Consider the following 16,672-nt stretch of genomic DNA (forward strand, 5'->3'; position numbering starts at 1 on the left):
AAAAACACACTGTGGTACCAAACTAAGAATAATGAGAATAATGATGATAGTGATGATGATAAACAGTATTATATACCAGAGGTTCTAAGTTTGTTTCACGTGTGTTACCTCATTTGCTCTTCAAAACAACCCAGTACAGTAGATTTGATTGTTATTACCATCAGGTGGCTGAAGAAAGTGAAACTTGGAAGGGAGGAGTAACTTGCCCACAGTCACATACCTGGTATATGGAGGAACAGGGTGAGACCCTAACAGTCCAGAGCAAAAGCCTGAAAGATAGAGAGTCTAGATACAGAGCTATATATAGCACAGTGATAGGAAGCTGAGGAAGCAGAGATAATGAAGGCCAGCAAAGTACCCTTTGCCAAGAATAGTAATGTCAGAAATATGCTTTTGAACAAAACTACGAAAAGAGGCAGGAAACAGGCTAAAGAAAGCTAGAAGTTTTAAGGAGATCTTCTCTTCTTATGGTTTTCAAGGGAGCAAGACATACATAGGCCAAAAGGTTTATTGGCCAAAGAGGAAGTCAAAGGCATCCTCTGGAAAGAAAGTGGAAAATTTACAAAGCACAGTGCTATATGAGCCATGAAATGAGGGCAAAGGGAGAGGACTGACTACTTATTCCTTGAGACAGGAGAAATAAATGCATGGAGAGGGGAGACTGATGCTTAAGTACAGTCAGAAAGAGAAGAAGAGAAGGTGTGTGGAACCAGCAGCGCTCCGGACCCACAGCTTCAGTCAGTGCATCACACAGCGGAGGGCATCGAGCAGAGAGGCAGGGATACTGAGGGGCTGGGGACAGCCATGAATATTTGGAATGTGAAGGAAAGCTGAAGGATCAATTACCTCGCAGCACTGAGGATCTGGCTGATATAACTGATATATCTGGAATAGCACTAACCCACAGAGTTGTGTGATCTTCTCTGATACAGAAGGTATGTGTATGTGTAAAAAAAAGACCAAGTGTGTGTATCAGGACAGCTGTGCTATTTAAGGTAGCACTTGACAGCACAGGTACAGAAAGGGTGAGGTCAGGACACAGGACAAATCTAGGACCAACAGACTGGCAAGTGGATGTGCAAAAAGGGCAGGGTCTTGAGGAGGTTAGAATGCTCTCGATAAAGTAGCAGAGGGGCAGACCAAAGGGATCAAGCTGGTTTAGGAACAAGGCTAAGCAGGAGGGCAGTGGTAAGAACTACTAAATGAAACCAAAGATGAGTGACAGTGGAAAGAAGAACAGCAGCCAGGTTAGGACAGTGTGGAGGTGGAGGAGGGAAAGGCAGCTGTGGACAGAAAGTGGAGTTTTGGACCTCTGCAGAGGCAGACGGTTCGGAGTGAGGACAAGTCATGGCCCAGGCAACAGACACAGGCATGAGAGTGGACTTTGCAGACGAAGGAGATCTGACACTGAGGCGAGCAGGGCGCCCTAACAGAGGGTGTTGCCGCATCTGTCGCACTGCCAACTCCCACCTCCCAGTATGGAGAGGGTACCAAGAGCTATTGTAATTAATTTTAAGCTGTGTTCTTTCAATTACCTGTAAAAAGTATGATGCTCCACGCATACTTTCCATAGCCTTTTTGCAGCCCGGTGGTTCGGCAGTTTGAATCCAATGGTGCTCTCAAACTGTTCCAGCTAGATAAATCCATAGAGTAAATCAGCGTGTTTCCTTAAGAGGTATCAGAAGCTACTAAAAAACATGGATTCTGATTTTCTCTAAAAAGTAATTCTTCTTGAAAACAATACATCTAATATAATTATACAAAATGAATAGTTCATGGACTTCAATACTAGTTTCTATGAAAAGTACACATACAATCACTGACATGAAGCAACTATCCTTCAATGTCCACTAAAACTCATTTCACCACCTTCCTGTTGATCTCCACCACACAGTTGATTCAAAAATAAAAACAAAACAAAACAAGAGCCCCCACAATGTGCAGGTACTTACTCCCTTTCCTGTTCTGTGAAAGTGTGGTTGTTGCTTGTTTTTCAGCAACAAGAATATACATGTATACTGGTTTATCACTGAGAACCCTGACCTTTTTTCACCACAGAGCAATACAGAATAGTTCATTTTCTTAAATTCAGTGAAAAAGAATTCAGTTAGCTCACAGCCATAAAGGAGAACACTATCAAAGTCTGGCCAGAGAGGCCAACGGCTTGTAACATGCTTACCTCTGCTGGCCTAACTTTAATGTAGAAGTTACTGCGCTTATAGGAAATTTTCAAGATTTTTGGCCAAGCGAAGCGATTGATTCTCAGTCTGTCTTTGTAAATGAGGAGCCCATTAGCACACACGCCCAGCTTGATGTCCACGCCTTCTGAGTCCTGCCAAGCACAAGCCATTTGACCAGAGTTAGAGCTGTGAAAGTTATACAGATGCAAAGCGCATTTGCCCCTCAAACCATCACCAGGAATGCCAAGTTAACAGGTTTGTAGTTAAATTTCAGTGACACAAGCTAATAAAAACACACAACAAGTCGTAAATCTAGTCATCTGCAGGGATCAGACTTGTTTGCCAAAGACGACAAAACATGGTCACAGGGTACAGCATTCTTCTAAACACGGAATTCACGTCCTCAGCCTCGGCTCTGACAGCTAGCGGGGAAGAAAGGAAACACAACACAACTTGGGTATCCTGAAGATAGGAGAGATAAAATCTGTTTTCCAAGAGGCTTTTCCAGCCCTCGAGGACAGCGTGTTGGCCTAAAGTACGTTCAGCCTTTTACATTAGGCAAATTCATCTCAGATGGATTATTCCTACTAATAGCTGAAGTTATGCCTGTATTTTGCAAAACACCAGTCCCTTACAGGAAATTTCTCTTCTAGGCTGATAATGTTAAAATCTTTGAATTCTTTCAAGCAGTTCTTCACTAACTCAGAGTGTTGACATCCAGTTCTCGCATAGCATTCCTTTGGCTGGTGTACTTCAAAGAACTGCAGGCTCTTCTTGAACTTATTAGTGTTGTTTTCCTTTTCCAGTGTTTCAATTTGGAATAGATGACAACTTAGAATGATCACGAACCTGAAAGACTTTAAACTATCAAATATGTTTACAGAAAAAGTAAAAACTTGGCTCCTCACATTTTTTAAGTAGTGTTGAAAATATAATATATGCAATATTCAAAATATACAAATTATTGTTTATCTTTAAGGGACAAACTGACTCTCATTCAAAATATATAAAATTGAAGAATATTATTAGAGATACTAACATTTTCAGAAATCATTAACAGAACAAATTATCAAAAAAAAAAAAAAGCCAAAACAAACACTACATTTAGTCTAGGTCTCAATTCAATAAAAGTATAACATTTTGACTCTCTTGTTATTGAGAACAATTTAACACAATTTGTATTAGTTTTTTTAAAATAAAAGCACAGTGCTAGGTAACTGATGCCAATTGCTTTAGGTGCTGATATGTGAGCAATTCATATATACAAATAAAATGATATTAGATCATTTGAGGAGGTTTGAAAATCTAATCGCTAAGGTGCTTTATTCACCAGTATCCTGGCAGCCACGGTTCTCTCTAGGAACAGGGTAAAGGCTGGGGTGAATCAGGCACAGGTGCCCAAGGAACTTGGCACCAAACACAAATGGTGTGTTTGCCAAAAACATCACTGGCCATGGCCACAGGAAGCTGGCCGGAGGATTTCCCAAGACAGCATGTTCTCACCACAAGTAAGGAGGCAACCCTCATTTGAAACACTGAATAAAGCCATCTCTAGTCTGAAGCAATCTTTAGACGGGACACTGAAGCTGTTTTATCTGACTTAAAAATAAACAAAATCTGGATCCAAGTAAATCAGTTGATTTTCAGTTGTTCCACACATTGTTTTAAAATTATCAGTATTTGTATGACTAGAAGTTACAGATAAAGGATAAGAACTGAAAGGGAAAAAACATGCCTTAGTTCTCCATATTTGACTTCTGACATTCAACAACAGTCAGAAAAAAAAACTAACAAAAGGAGAGCATCTTCTCTGCCTTGCTCACTGGAAGGAAGCTGCCCCGCGTGGGTACCAGCAGGATCCCCTGCCCACTGATGACCACAGGTTCAGCCCATGGGAAGTTCTCAAATAAAATCGGAGAGAGGAGAGAGGGAAGGCTGGGAGGAAGGGGCGGTCGAGGTTTTTAATACCCAGATTCCCTCCTTGTATTAGTTGCCATCTGGCTGGCTGTGTCCTTGACAATGACAGCTCCTCTCACGACAGCCCTCTGCACGGTTCGGCAATCACTCTTTGCTCACACCCTTCGGATCCAGAGGGGGCTGCTGTCTTACTACCTCAGAAGTATCACTACTTTTGTGGTTTCCCTGTACCTTTGTCAAGAGACCTTTTATTCAACATGCTCCAATATGGCCTAATGTGCGCGTGCCATTAAGAACTTTTTTTTTAAGAACTCTTCTGATAATAAAACATTAATTAAAAAATTTTTAAATATAATCTCAAGACAACAAAAACATATTAAGGTACAAAAAACTACATAATTTTTTTTTAATTGCTACAGATATTCTTTCAAAGGAGCTACAAATATTTCACTTATCAAATATCAAAATCTATCAGATGATAGAAGGAATGAAAAAATAAACATTACTTTAAATTTTTGACCACAGAGCAAGAACTTTAATTATATTTATAATAGAATTGGCAATTTTTTTACTTTTCTAAGACTCAATTACAAAATCAAGAATCTTGAAACCTTCCAGTATTGCCACTAAAGGCTGGGTTTCTAACTACTGACCAACACAGGTGCAGGATTTACGTGCGGCAGGTGTCACTGGGTTCAGAGGAGGAGGGTGCACTCCAAACCCGCCCTCTCCTCTTCCCTCCACCTGTCTCTCAGCCAGCGCAGCCCGCCCCCGTCACACAGAGAAAGGAGCGCAAAGGCACTCGAGTGCTCGGAAGATGTTTCACCTCCTAGTGACTTAGCACAAGACATCGGGCAGGTGGGACAGCTTTATACTATGTGGCTTCAGGCAAGTCACTTGCTGCACTCTGTTTCATGTAGTTTCGTAAAATAAAAACATTCAAATCTTAAATAAGATGGTATATGTGAAAATCCTTTAAAAGTCAAAGGTATACAGCACCTACAATTTAAAATATGCTGCCGCCATAGGCTATTTGCTAACATGGAAAGTGTTTATAAAAGCAAGTTAAGAAAAACCAAAACTCACAAAATGTAGCATAATCCCATTTTTAAAATGCATGAATTCAACTGCTCAAAGATTGTTTTTAAAACAAGAAAATGTATCAAAATATTAACAGTGATTGTTTCACATAGTTCAGTGGTTGTTATTTTCTTCTGTTCACCTCTGTTTTCTGTGATGAACATATATTACTTTTGTAATGATGAAAAATATTCAAAGAATAAAGAAAGCTGCTGAAGAAAAAAAGAGCATTTTGCAAATATGCAGTGCTAGTAACACAAAGAAGTATGAATCCGAGGCCTAGGGAGGAAAGAGATCTTTGGGTGGGGGGCTTTCCCGGAGATTTCACAGATCATTTAATCTGGCTCCCTATGCTGCATCTAGGGACTGGCAGGGCCTTTTACAAGCAGGCTAGCACACGTTCCCTCAGCACATCAGGCTGACTCTGGACGTGTTTTTCAAAGCCAAATCTCCCTTACCTCTTGTCGTCCTTGACTCTCCCCACTAAGTGATCATCCAAACAAGGATCATGAAGAAGGTGACATTTATTACTAGCATCCTCCCAACCCAATCACCTATCTTCTTTCGGTTCATTCTCTTCCCACTTCTCCAATTAGACTGAAGGTGCTGCATCACCTTGAGCCTGGGCCAGCCTACTTTATCTTATAAGAGGAACAAAACAGACGAATAGGAAGAAACCCAAATGCGGACCTCCTTCACAACCCGAGAGCTTTTTGGACAGTGGGCAATGACCATGCTGCCTTTTGCTGTCCTTGTGGCTAAGACCTGCTCTCTGACCCCAAGACAGAGGCAGGAGAGGGAGCTGGAGCAGAGGCAGCCCTAGGCATAGCAAAAGCCAGGACACAGAATAAAACAAGATGAAGAATCAAGAAGGCTCACATAGTGTGTCTTAGGATGAGTACCTATAAAAGGATATTAATTAAAAATATTGGGGAAAGAAAGAAAAAGTAGGGGGTAGAATAAATGGACCCTCCCACAACCATAAACACCACAACTAGCCACAAAGAAATATTACAGAGGCCCTCGGGTGAGAGTGAGTACCCTTGGCTAAAGGTGACCAGCCTATTCTGACACTGGAGCCCCCTCCAAACGTCAGTCAGGAGACTGGAAAGAGGCCACCTCCCCATTACATTACGTTACCTTGGCATGATGTAGGTCAACGCCATACATGGAAAGTCTCTTTGCATTTTCTAAGAACTGAGAATCAGCTTGTGCTGGAGATAAGCCCCTAAGAATTAAAAGAAACAAAGTTATCTTGCTGGTGGAGGCAAAGAAAATGTGCCCAAGATGGAGAAAGGGGTGTATGAGCTTGGAGAATTTGGGTGAAGGGAGCAACACAAACTTGCAGACAAGTAAGAAAAAGGTAAGAAGGTTCAACTCTCAACCTCTAGCATTCTTCCCTTAAGATCCTCTAATATAAATCTGTTTATAACAAAAAGGTGCACCTTCACCCTATCCTTTTTATCTCAGAAAGTTGCTTTCAATTTTTTTAAAAACTTATTTTATTGCAATTAGTTTTCTGTTTACTCCACACCACGCCCCCACAACCCCAGACCCCACCTCCTCCCTCCCTTGCTTCTACCCTCCCCCTTGGTTTTGTCCATGTGTCCCTTATAGTTGTTTTTGAAAACCCTTCCCCCCATTATTCCCTCCCACCTCCCCTCTGGTTACTGTCAGATTGTTCTTAATTTCAATGTCTCTGGTTATATTTTGCTTGCTTGTTTGTTTGTTGATTAGGTTACATTTATAGGTGAGATCATATGGTCTTTGTCCCTCCCTGCCTGGCTTATTTCACTTAGCATAATGCTCTCCAGTTCCATTCTTGTTGTCGAAAAGGGTAGGAGCTCCTTCTTTCTCTCTGCTGCATAGTGTTCCATTGTATAAATGTACCATTGTTTTTTGATTCATTCATTTATTGGTGAGCACTTAGGTTGCTTCCAGCATCTAGCTATTGTAAATTGTGCTGCTATGAACATTGGGGTGCATAGGTTCTTTTGGATTGGTGTTTCAGGGTTCTTAGGATATATCCTAGCAGTGGAATTGTTGGGTCAAAAGGCAGTTCCATATTTACCTTTCTGAGGAAATTCCATACTGTTTTCCACAGTGGCTGCACCAGTCTGCAATCCCACCAACAGTGTACTAGAGCTCCCTTTTCTCCATAACCTTGCCAATACTTGTTGTTTGTTGATTTGTTTATGATGGCCATTGTGACTGGTGTGATGTGGCATCTCATTGTGGTTTTAATTTACATCTCTCTGATGACTAGTGATGCTGAGCATCTTTTCATATGTTTGTGGGCCCTCTGTATGTCCTCCCTGGAGAAGTGTCTGTTCAAGTCTTTTGCCCAAATGGGCACTTCTCAAGTGTCAAGAACAGACACTTCTCAATTTTTTCCAATGGGGAAAAAAGCCCCAGCAAGAATAGGTACAACATAATTAACAAGAAATGAAATAATAAAATGAAAAAATTTTTTTAAAAGATTCTATCTTTCTGAAATAAACAAATTCTTAGTGCCTAATTTCCTTTCACTCAGACTGATAATAATAAAGATCATAAATATTTGCATTTGATTTTATAGCAGAGGACACATATCACATTCTAGCCATACTGCAATTATTTCCTTTCCTATCTATATTCCCAACTAAACAAATTTTAAGCTCCTGCAAAGCTGGGCCATGTCCCATGAATCTTCATATTGCCCAAAGCACTTCAGAACCTGATGTTTCAAATTCAAATTATAGTACATCTCTCTTGCCATGTATAAAAATAAAAAAGTATTTGACTTTAAATAAAAAAGATTTAAATGTATCATTTATCAAATTAAAACTACTTAAAGTCAAATACTGTATTTGTTTTTTATTTTTTACTTTATTATTTTATTGAATTAATTGGGGTGACTTTGGTTAATAAAATTATACAGGTTTCACGTGTATGACTCTATACACCATTTGTATATGGCACCATGTGTTCCCCACCCCGAGTTAAGCTCCCTTCCTTCACCATTTACACCCCATACCCTCTTTTACCTCCCACCCTGCTTTTCCTCTGTTAATCACCACACTCTTGTCTGTGTCTATGAGTCCTGTTTCATTTTGGTTTTTGCTTAATCCCTTCACCTTTTTCACCCAGCTCCCCAACCCTCCCCCTTTCTAACAGCTGTCAGCCTGTTTTCTATCTATGAGTCTGTTTCTATTTTGTGTTAGTTTATTTTGTTCATTAGATTCCACATATGAGTGAAATCATATGGTATTTGTCTTTCTATGACTGGCTTACTTCACTTAGCAAAATACTCTCCAGGTCCCTCCATGCTATCGCAAAAGGTAAAAATTCCTTCTTTTTTATGGCTGAGTAGTATTTGCTTGTGTAAGTGTACCACAGCTTTTTTATCCACTCATCTACTGATGAACACTTGGGCTGCTTCCACATCTTGGCAATGTAAATAATGCTACAATGATCACAGGGTGGATATATTCTTTTGAATTAGTATTTCAGGTTTCATTGGATATATTCCTAGAAGTGGAATAACTGGGTCATAAGGCAGTTCCATTTTTAATTTTTTGAGGCAACTCCATAGTTTTCCAGTTGCTATACCAATCTACATTCCCATCAACAAACAGTACATGAGGGTTCCCCTTTCTCTACATCCTCACCAACACCTGTTTGTGGATTTATTGATGACAGCCACTCTTACAGGTGTGAGATTATATTTCAATGTGGTTTTAATTTGCACTTCTCTAATGATTAGAGACCTTGAGCATCTTTTCATATATCTATTGTCCACCTGTACGTCCTTTTTGGAGAAATATTTATTCAGTTCCTTTGCTAATTTTATAATTGGATTGTTTGTTTTTTAGGTGTTCAGTTCTGTAAGTTCTTTACAATGTTTAGATATTAACCCTTTACCAAATGTATCGCTGGCGAATATGTTCTCCCATTCAGTGGACTGTCTTTTCCTTTTGTTGATGGTTTTCTTTGCTGTGCAAAAACTTTCTAGCTTGATGTAGTCCCACCTATTTATCTTTTACCCCCTGCCAGAGGAGATATATCAGAAAGAATATGGCTATGAGACATCGCTGAGAATTTTTTGCCTAATTTTCTTACAGGATTTTTATGGTTTTGAAACTAACATTTAAGTCTTTAATCCATCTTGAGTTTATTCTTGTGTATGCTGTAAGAAAGTGGTCTATTTTTTTTTTTTGCACATTTCTGTCCAATTTTTCCAACATCATTAACTGAATACATTACCTTTAGCCCACTATGTTTTTGCCTCCTTTGTCATATATTAACTGACCATAAAGGCATGGGCTTAATTCTGGGCTCTCTATTCTGTTCCATTGATCTCAATGTCTGTTTTTAAGCCTGTACCATGGTGTTTTGTTTCCTATGGCCTTGTAGTACAGTTTGATAACAGGTAGCATGATACCTCCAAGTTTGTTGTTCTTTCTCAAGACAGCTGTGACTATTGAGTGTCTTTTGTGGTTCCATATACATTTTTTGAATATTTGTTCTAGTTTTGTGAAATGTGCCACTGGTATCTTGATAGGAATTGTATTGAATCTATAGATTGCTTTGGGTAGTATGGACATTTTAATGATGTTAATTCTTCCCATCCATGAACACAGTATATGCTTCTGCTTACTGGTATCTTCTTTGATATCTTTCTTCAGTGCCATAATTTTCCGAGTACAGGTCTTTTACATGTTTGGTAAAATTTATTTCTAGGTTTTTGTTTTTTTTTTCCCTGAAGCAATTGTGAATGAGACTGTTTTCTTAGTTTCCCTTTCTGATAGTTTATTATTAATGTATAAAAAAGCAACAGATATATGGATATTTATGTTGTATCCTGCTACTTTACTGAATTCTGTTACCAGTTCTAGTAGTTTTTTGGTGGAATCTATCAAGTTCTCTATGTGTAGTATCATGTCACCTGCAAATAATGACAGTTTTACTTCTTCCTTTCCAATTTGGATGCCTTTTATTTCTTCTTCTTGTCTGATTGCTGTGGCTTGTACTTCCAGTACTATGTTGAGTAAGAGAGGTGAAAGTGGACATCCCTGTCTTGTTCCCAATCTTAAGGGAAATGCTTGTAGTTTTCACCCATTGAGTATGATGTTGGCAGTGGGTTTGTCATATATGGCCTTTATTACATTGAGGTATATACCTTCTATTCCCACACTGCTAAGAGATTTTATCATAAACAGGTTCTGGATTTTATCAAATGCTTTTTCTGCATCTATGGATATGATCATGTGGTTTTTATAATTTTGTTTATGTGGTGTATCACATTTATTGATTTTAAGATATTGTACCAACTTGCATCCCAAGCATAAGTCCCACTTGATCACAGCGTATCATCTTTTTAAAGTACTGCTGAATTGGGTTGCTATTATTTTATTGAGGATTTTAGCATTTATCTTCATCAGGGATATTGGCCTATAACTTTCTTTTGAGTGTCTTTATCTGGTTTCGGAATTAGAATAATGCCTTGTAAAATGAGCTTGGGAGTCTTCCCTCCTCTTGAAATTTCTGGATAGTTTGAGAAGGAGAGGTGTTAGTTCCTCTTTGAATGTTTGGCAAAATTTACCTGTGAAGCAATCTGGTCCAGGACTTTGTTTTTTGGAAGTTTTCTGATTACTGCTTTAATTTCACTACTTGTAATCTGTATATTCAAATTCTCCGACTCTTCCTGATTCCATTTCGGAAGATTATATGTTTTTTGGAATTTACCCATTTGGTCCAGACTGTCCAATGTGTTGGCATATAGTTGTTCATAATATTTTATTACAATCCTCTGTACTTTTTTGAGTCATTTGTTACTTCTCTTTCATTTCTGATTTTATTTATCTGGGTCTTCTCTTCTTTGTTCTTGATGAGTCTGGTTAAAAGTTTGTCAATCTTGTTTAGCTTTTCAAAGAACCAGCTCCTCATTTTATTAATCTTTTGTATTATTTTTTAAGACTATATTTCATTTATTTCTGCTCTGATCTTTATTATTTCCTTCCTTCTAATCACTTCAGGCTTGATTTGTTGTTCCTTTTTAAGTTCCTTTAAGTGTACAGTTAAATTGTTTATTTGAGCTTTTTCTTGTTTCTTGAGATAGGCCTGTAATACTATGACTATCCCTCTTAGGACTGCTTTCCCTCTCTCCCATAGATTTGGGGTTGTCTTGTTATCATTTTCATGTTTCAACATATCTTTCAATTTCTTCCTTTATCTCAGTGTTAACCCATTCTTATTTGGTAACATGTTATTTAGCCTCCATGTCTTTGTGTGTTTCATACCACTGGTCAGAAGAGATCGCTTTTTTTTTTTTTTTTTAAAGAAACGTCAATGAATGTGATTTGTCTAAAAACTTCTAATCTCAAAGTTCCTATCAAATCATTTTCATCAAAAATTTTTAGTACTTTAATTCTGCATTAGGAACAAACTATAATTTTGTAGCTAGAGTTTTTAAAACTTATGCTAAAAAAAGCTTTTTGTTTTCACACAGATATAAAATGGTATGCAAGTAATTAAGTAATCCTCACCTATTTCAAAGGTCATCTTCTATGAATAGAGAAACCTATATATTTCAGTTATTTTTCCTACGTCTATCACCTTCCACATTTCTGATTTAAATCCTAATGCCTCATCATCTCCCTGGTTCTATTAAAGATGGTAATTAAAAACAAGTATGTGGTTATTTTTGTTTTGTGTGTGTGTATCAGGGATAGGATTGGGAGTAGAAAGAAGATATCGTAAGAAAAGTAAATTTTTCCAATAAACGAAAGCATTGAGCCTCATGAGCATAGTTCCTCATATCACAGTCACAAAGACTCTAGCAGAGTATTTCAAGGGCTATAGGGTGTCTTAGTTAGTACTATGTGAAGGTCCTAAAGGGAAAACTGGATAATCCCATCAACTATGCTCTAATGTCTAGCAAGTTTTATAAGAGAAGCTATTTCAATCTATCATGGCCATTCCCTCTCCAGCAAACAAGTCAACAGACCTGTGGGTTTTATGCAGCTCTACCACCTTCTCTTCTAGCTCCTTGGTCTGGGAGGGGGCAAACTGGAAGTCACTGAGGTCATGACTGGCATGCTCTTCTGGGTCATAGTCTCCAAGTTCAGCCTGTAGTGTGTAAGATCCCAGGAGGGCATGAGTCACAAAAGAGCAGGGCAGGCGGCCAGAGGCAATGTCCTGTCGGAGCTGAAGGCACAGAAAGTATCTGGGAAACAGGACAAAAGGGTAGGGAAGAACAATTCGTTAAGATTGCAGCGCTCATAATCCCTGAGCTCTAATATTCATTTTGAAAACAAATATGCAATATAGGCAATATTCAATATTCGTATCTCTAACAAAAAAACGTTTTCTCTAGTAAGAAGCCCACCTTGCTCCTTGGACACCCAACCTTGTGGCTTACATACAGAAACCGATTCTAGTGATCAAAGCAATAGAATGGAAATTCTGAACTCCTATTGCAGTAGTAGCTTATTATGACTATGACTATTTCAACAAATAGTTTTGTGACTGAAGGTAAAAACTCCAATTAGACTTTCCCCCTTGTATTTAAAACTAATCAAAATTAGTATGACCTTCAAAGTTGTAAAGGTTAATAAAATTTTAAAAATAGCTGCAGTTCTTAAGCACTAGCAAGAAAAGCTAAAGTCACCTTACCTTTTATTTGCTCTACCTTTTCATACTAACTTTTTATTTTCCTAAGATACTTTTAACAAGAATTATAAGTTAGTCTCTACTCTGAAGCCCTTACGTGGCCATTTACCTGATCTGAAGAGGTAGCTAGTTCAGTTTATAGTAGAAAAAGTTTGGGCTACAGAGTCAAGCAAAACTGATACACCCTGTAACTTTGAACAAGTGGATTTACTTGCCAAAGGCTAATTTGTCGCCTGTAAAATGGTAAACAAACTCTACCTCCCTTTGCAGCTGAGGTTAAAAGAATTAGATAAAATAGATAAAACTGATGGCTGGTACCTGTGAATTGATATTTGTTAGCCACAATCATAATAATGCTATTGTTATTATTAGTTATGATAATTATTATTCAATGTCCAAGGTAGCTTACTACAGTTATAAAGGATTTTTTTAAATTAAATAACATGAAAAAACATGTTATTTATAGCCCACAAGGATTTCTTTTTTTGCCCTCTAACAAACTCCTTTTGGTGACATTTTAAAACCTGATTGTTACTCTCAAATTTAAAGCCAATTGCTAAGGCTACCAACAACCACTACAAACTAAATGGCAGTGCCTTCAGTTTGAAAGATTTGTTAGTGACTGTCATTCCTACTGGAAGCTAGCCACCGTCTTCCTGTGGACCCTTCTGCCTAGCATGGATTTTGGGGCCCCGTCCTCCTCTTGTCCTCTATCTAACATTCAAACAGGCGTGCTGCCTCTCGCCCAGGCCTCACTGTTATGGAGTCAGAGATCACAACCCAATACCTGCTACCAGCCATCACGTAGTTCAGTCAAACCCGGATTACCATGCAAATCTGTTGGAGAGGGCAGGGCTCGCCACCATAGTCCCGCCGTTAGCAAAGTACTTGCCACATGGTGAGTGCTCAATACTTTTCTGAGAATGAAAGTTCTCTCTATTGCTATAGTCTTAGTGCTTTTATGCATTGCAGAAGCTCTCTTTCTAAGGAGGGTTATGTTTCCTTGACTCCTAGAACCGCATGAACATCACTGTCATTATTTTAGAAAGCTAAATTTTAAACAATGATTCGGGTTATCTTCAAATTCTCTAAGACTAATCACGAATAGGGCTAGTTCTCCACATTTTAAGACCTAACCACAAAGATTCCATCTATTACTAAAATCTTGTTGTTCCCTTTTATATTATTGTCTCTACTTTTCACATTGGTCCTGTTCTCTGTTTTCTAAGACTAAGTCTAAGCCCAAAAAGCTCCAAACAAAAACCGCAACAGCTCCCTGATTTTCCTAACTTGGCAAATTTCCACCGCAGGAAAGAGCCTTCTGTTATTCTCAACAGTGTTCTTGCTCTCCTCAAAAGCCCAAATCACCTTCTACATGGTTACTTAGGTCATGGTGAGGATTTCAATCATGACAAGCAGACTACTAGGCTCCATGTATAGGCAGGTGGCCGGTCTCAGGCTGCACTCTGCTAAGGCTGTTAGCTAGCTCACTAGGCTCTATCATTCCACCCACTACACACAGGGAGACCATTAAAGCCCCATTTCAAAGGAAAAGCAAAGCATTCACTGGGGTTGTAAGTTGCAATCACCAAAGGACTATCGTCCCCCAAACAAAGCACTGGAAGGAGGAATATATGTATGGAGAAGATGTTGAGTTTCAAAGCCCCAGTTACCTGCACTGTTTCAAGTACTCTTGCAGCAAGGCTCTTAGCTTACACCCACAAACCTGTCAAGTTTTAAGCTTCAAGTAGCTCACCTGTGCAGTTATAAAAGCTACTGTTTATTATTTACACGCTGAAGCTAATTCGCAGTATACATCCCCATGGAGGGGGGCGGGGAGAAAAACCTGTCCTGCAAAGCAATCTCCATCATTCCCATGTCACATGGGGATTATTCACTGATAAGCACCCACGGAACTTGATATCTGACAACAATACGGGCCTGGCAGAAAGCATCAAGGCACAGTAACCACAGGAATCAAAAGCAGAGGCTTCTAATAAGACCCCCTAATTTCTAAAGGTACACACACACACACACAGAACAGTTTTCTTTGGCCATATAAATAACCTTTTTAAAAATATGTAAATCACCCTACTGACCTACTCTTACCAAAGCTAAGAAGTCCCACCACTGGTACGCAGTTTAATAAGGCTAAGATACGAAGGCACTAATACATACAGAGTGTTCCTTGGTTACCACTCAAATATTCGGTTGCTCTCAGAATCAGGAAATGCTTTCTTGCTCCTAAACTAAATCTTTGATTTGCAGTTCAAGCATATGTTTGTATATCCCAGACAATCTCGGAGAAGATGAAGATGAAGATGAAGTGAAGTGAAAATGAAGAAAGCCTACCTTACTATTTGTTTGGAAGGGGGGAACAACAAAAATATTACAGGTCAATTGACTTTTAAAAATAGGTTCATTCTTCCACCCTTGTAACATGATGTGACATGCATCACCTTGTAACATGAAACTAGTGCACGGGCACACGTGGGTTGTATAATAAAAACCACCTGAGCAAAAAAGTCTGAAATATTAAATATCAATGATTTTTGAAAGTACAACATGGGAAACAAAATTGCCAGCAACTGCTTTAAAAAATACTCCATTACTCAAATATAAATAGATAAATTAAAGAAAAGTAAATAAAATTTTTGAAACCAGCAACATTTCAAACTATTATGGAACTTCCAAAGACACTTCTAAAATTCAATTTAGGAAAAAATGTTTTCATTTGAGTAATGAAGCTACTACTATTATCCCAGGGCACAGAAATAAATGAGAGCTGTAAGTAAAGGTTTATTTTTGATGTAAATATAAAGTACCTGGTGATATCTTCAGTCAACTGAGAAGGATCAGGAGGATAAAACTTCACATTAAAAGTGAACAGCCAGGGAAGATCTGTAATTTTTAAATATCATGGTTATTTATCCAGCCAACAGAAAGAACATTTATTTTGGTAAAACTTACAGATCCACATTCAAACACTATATACTAGTCTCTATATAAATCAGTTTAGAGAACTTTATTTTCTGATTTAAAGAGAATATCATTTATAAAAGAAAAATAAAAATCAATTACATAAATAACACAATTAAGGAATAATAGAATCACATTTTTTTTATAAATGTTCACTGGTACTTCAACAAATGTTTTGTAGGTAATCTATTACACAAAAATGTTAATATAATCTCCATGCAATAGTTCTGAAATAAGATTTGTTTTAACCACAGAATCTCTATATGCTAAGTATTCTCCACCCTTTTAATAAAAGCATTTTAGAATTTCTACATTATTAGGGGAAGAAGGGTAATGACCAAGTGATCACTACAGCTATTCAGGAAAGTATTAATGGGTTATTTGAAGGAAGTGTTAAGAGAAATACTAAGGAAAGGAGAGAGAGGCAAAATGTCATAATACTTTAAGACAATAAAATTATTTACCAGGTTTTCTAAAGTACACTCACAAGGCATATATACTTTACTGTACTGTGTCAAAAAGAATAACTGTATCAAACAACCATGTCATAAATGACATTAAAAGTTAAACATCTGTTACATTAACATTTAACATTCTATATAACAGACTTTGGATGCCTTTAAAAACAAACAAAAACACACACAACTCTAGGGAGAGGGAAGGTATTATTTTCCTAATGGGATCTGAACGATTCCAATGCCCTCAATTTAGAGGTGTGCTCAAAGACTACAGCATTCCCAAATTAAAACAAAAAAGTGTGCGTGTGTTTTCATTTCATACATATCTGAGGGCCTCACAACTGCTCCACTTTATAAACTTAAAGAACAATGTCTGAACCCCAGTCCCTGCTTGATGTGTCACTG

At 38.1% G+C, this 16,672-nt stretch overlaps 1 protein-coding gene across 22 annotated transcripts in view; it reads right to left on the reverse strand.

Moving 5' to 3' along the window:
- EPB41L2 (erythrocyte membrane protein band 4.1 like 2) overlaps positions 1-16,672 on the reverse strand; it is a 205,865-nt gene that overhangs the window by 47,633 nt on the left and 141,560 nt on the right. For all 22 annotated transcript variants that reach the window (XM_036024704.1, XM_036024705.1, XM_036024708.1 and 19 more), the window contains 5 exons: positions 15,656-15,731; positions 12,166-12,384; positions 6,318-6,405; positions 2,180-2,332; positions 1,536-1,633 (listed from right to left, as the gene is read on the reverse strand). In XM_036024704.1, coding sequence (XP_035880597.1) covers positions 1,536-1,633; positions 2,180-2,332; positions 6,318-6,405; positions 12,166-12,384; positions 15,656-15,731 — 634 coding nt within the window. The remainder of the gene's footprint in view (positions 1-1,535; positions 1,634-2,179; positions 2,333-6,317; positions 6,406-12,165; positions 12,385-15,655; positions 15,732-16,672) is intronic.

The sequence above is a fragment of the Phyllostomus discolor genome, chromosome 4 (assembly GCF_004126475.2).
Source record: "Phyllostomus discolor isolate MPI-MPIP mPhyDis1 chromosome 4, mPhyDis1.pri.v3, whole genome shotgun sequence".
Lineage (NCBI taxonomy): Eukaryota > Metazoa > Chordata > Mammalia > Chiroptera > Phyllostomidae > Phyllostomus > Phyllostomus discolor.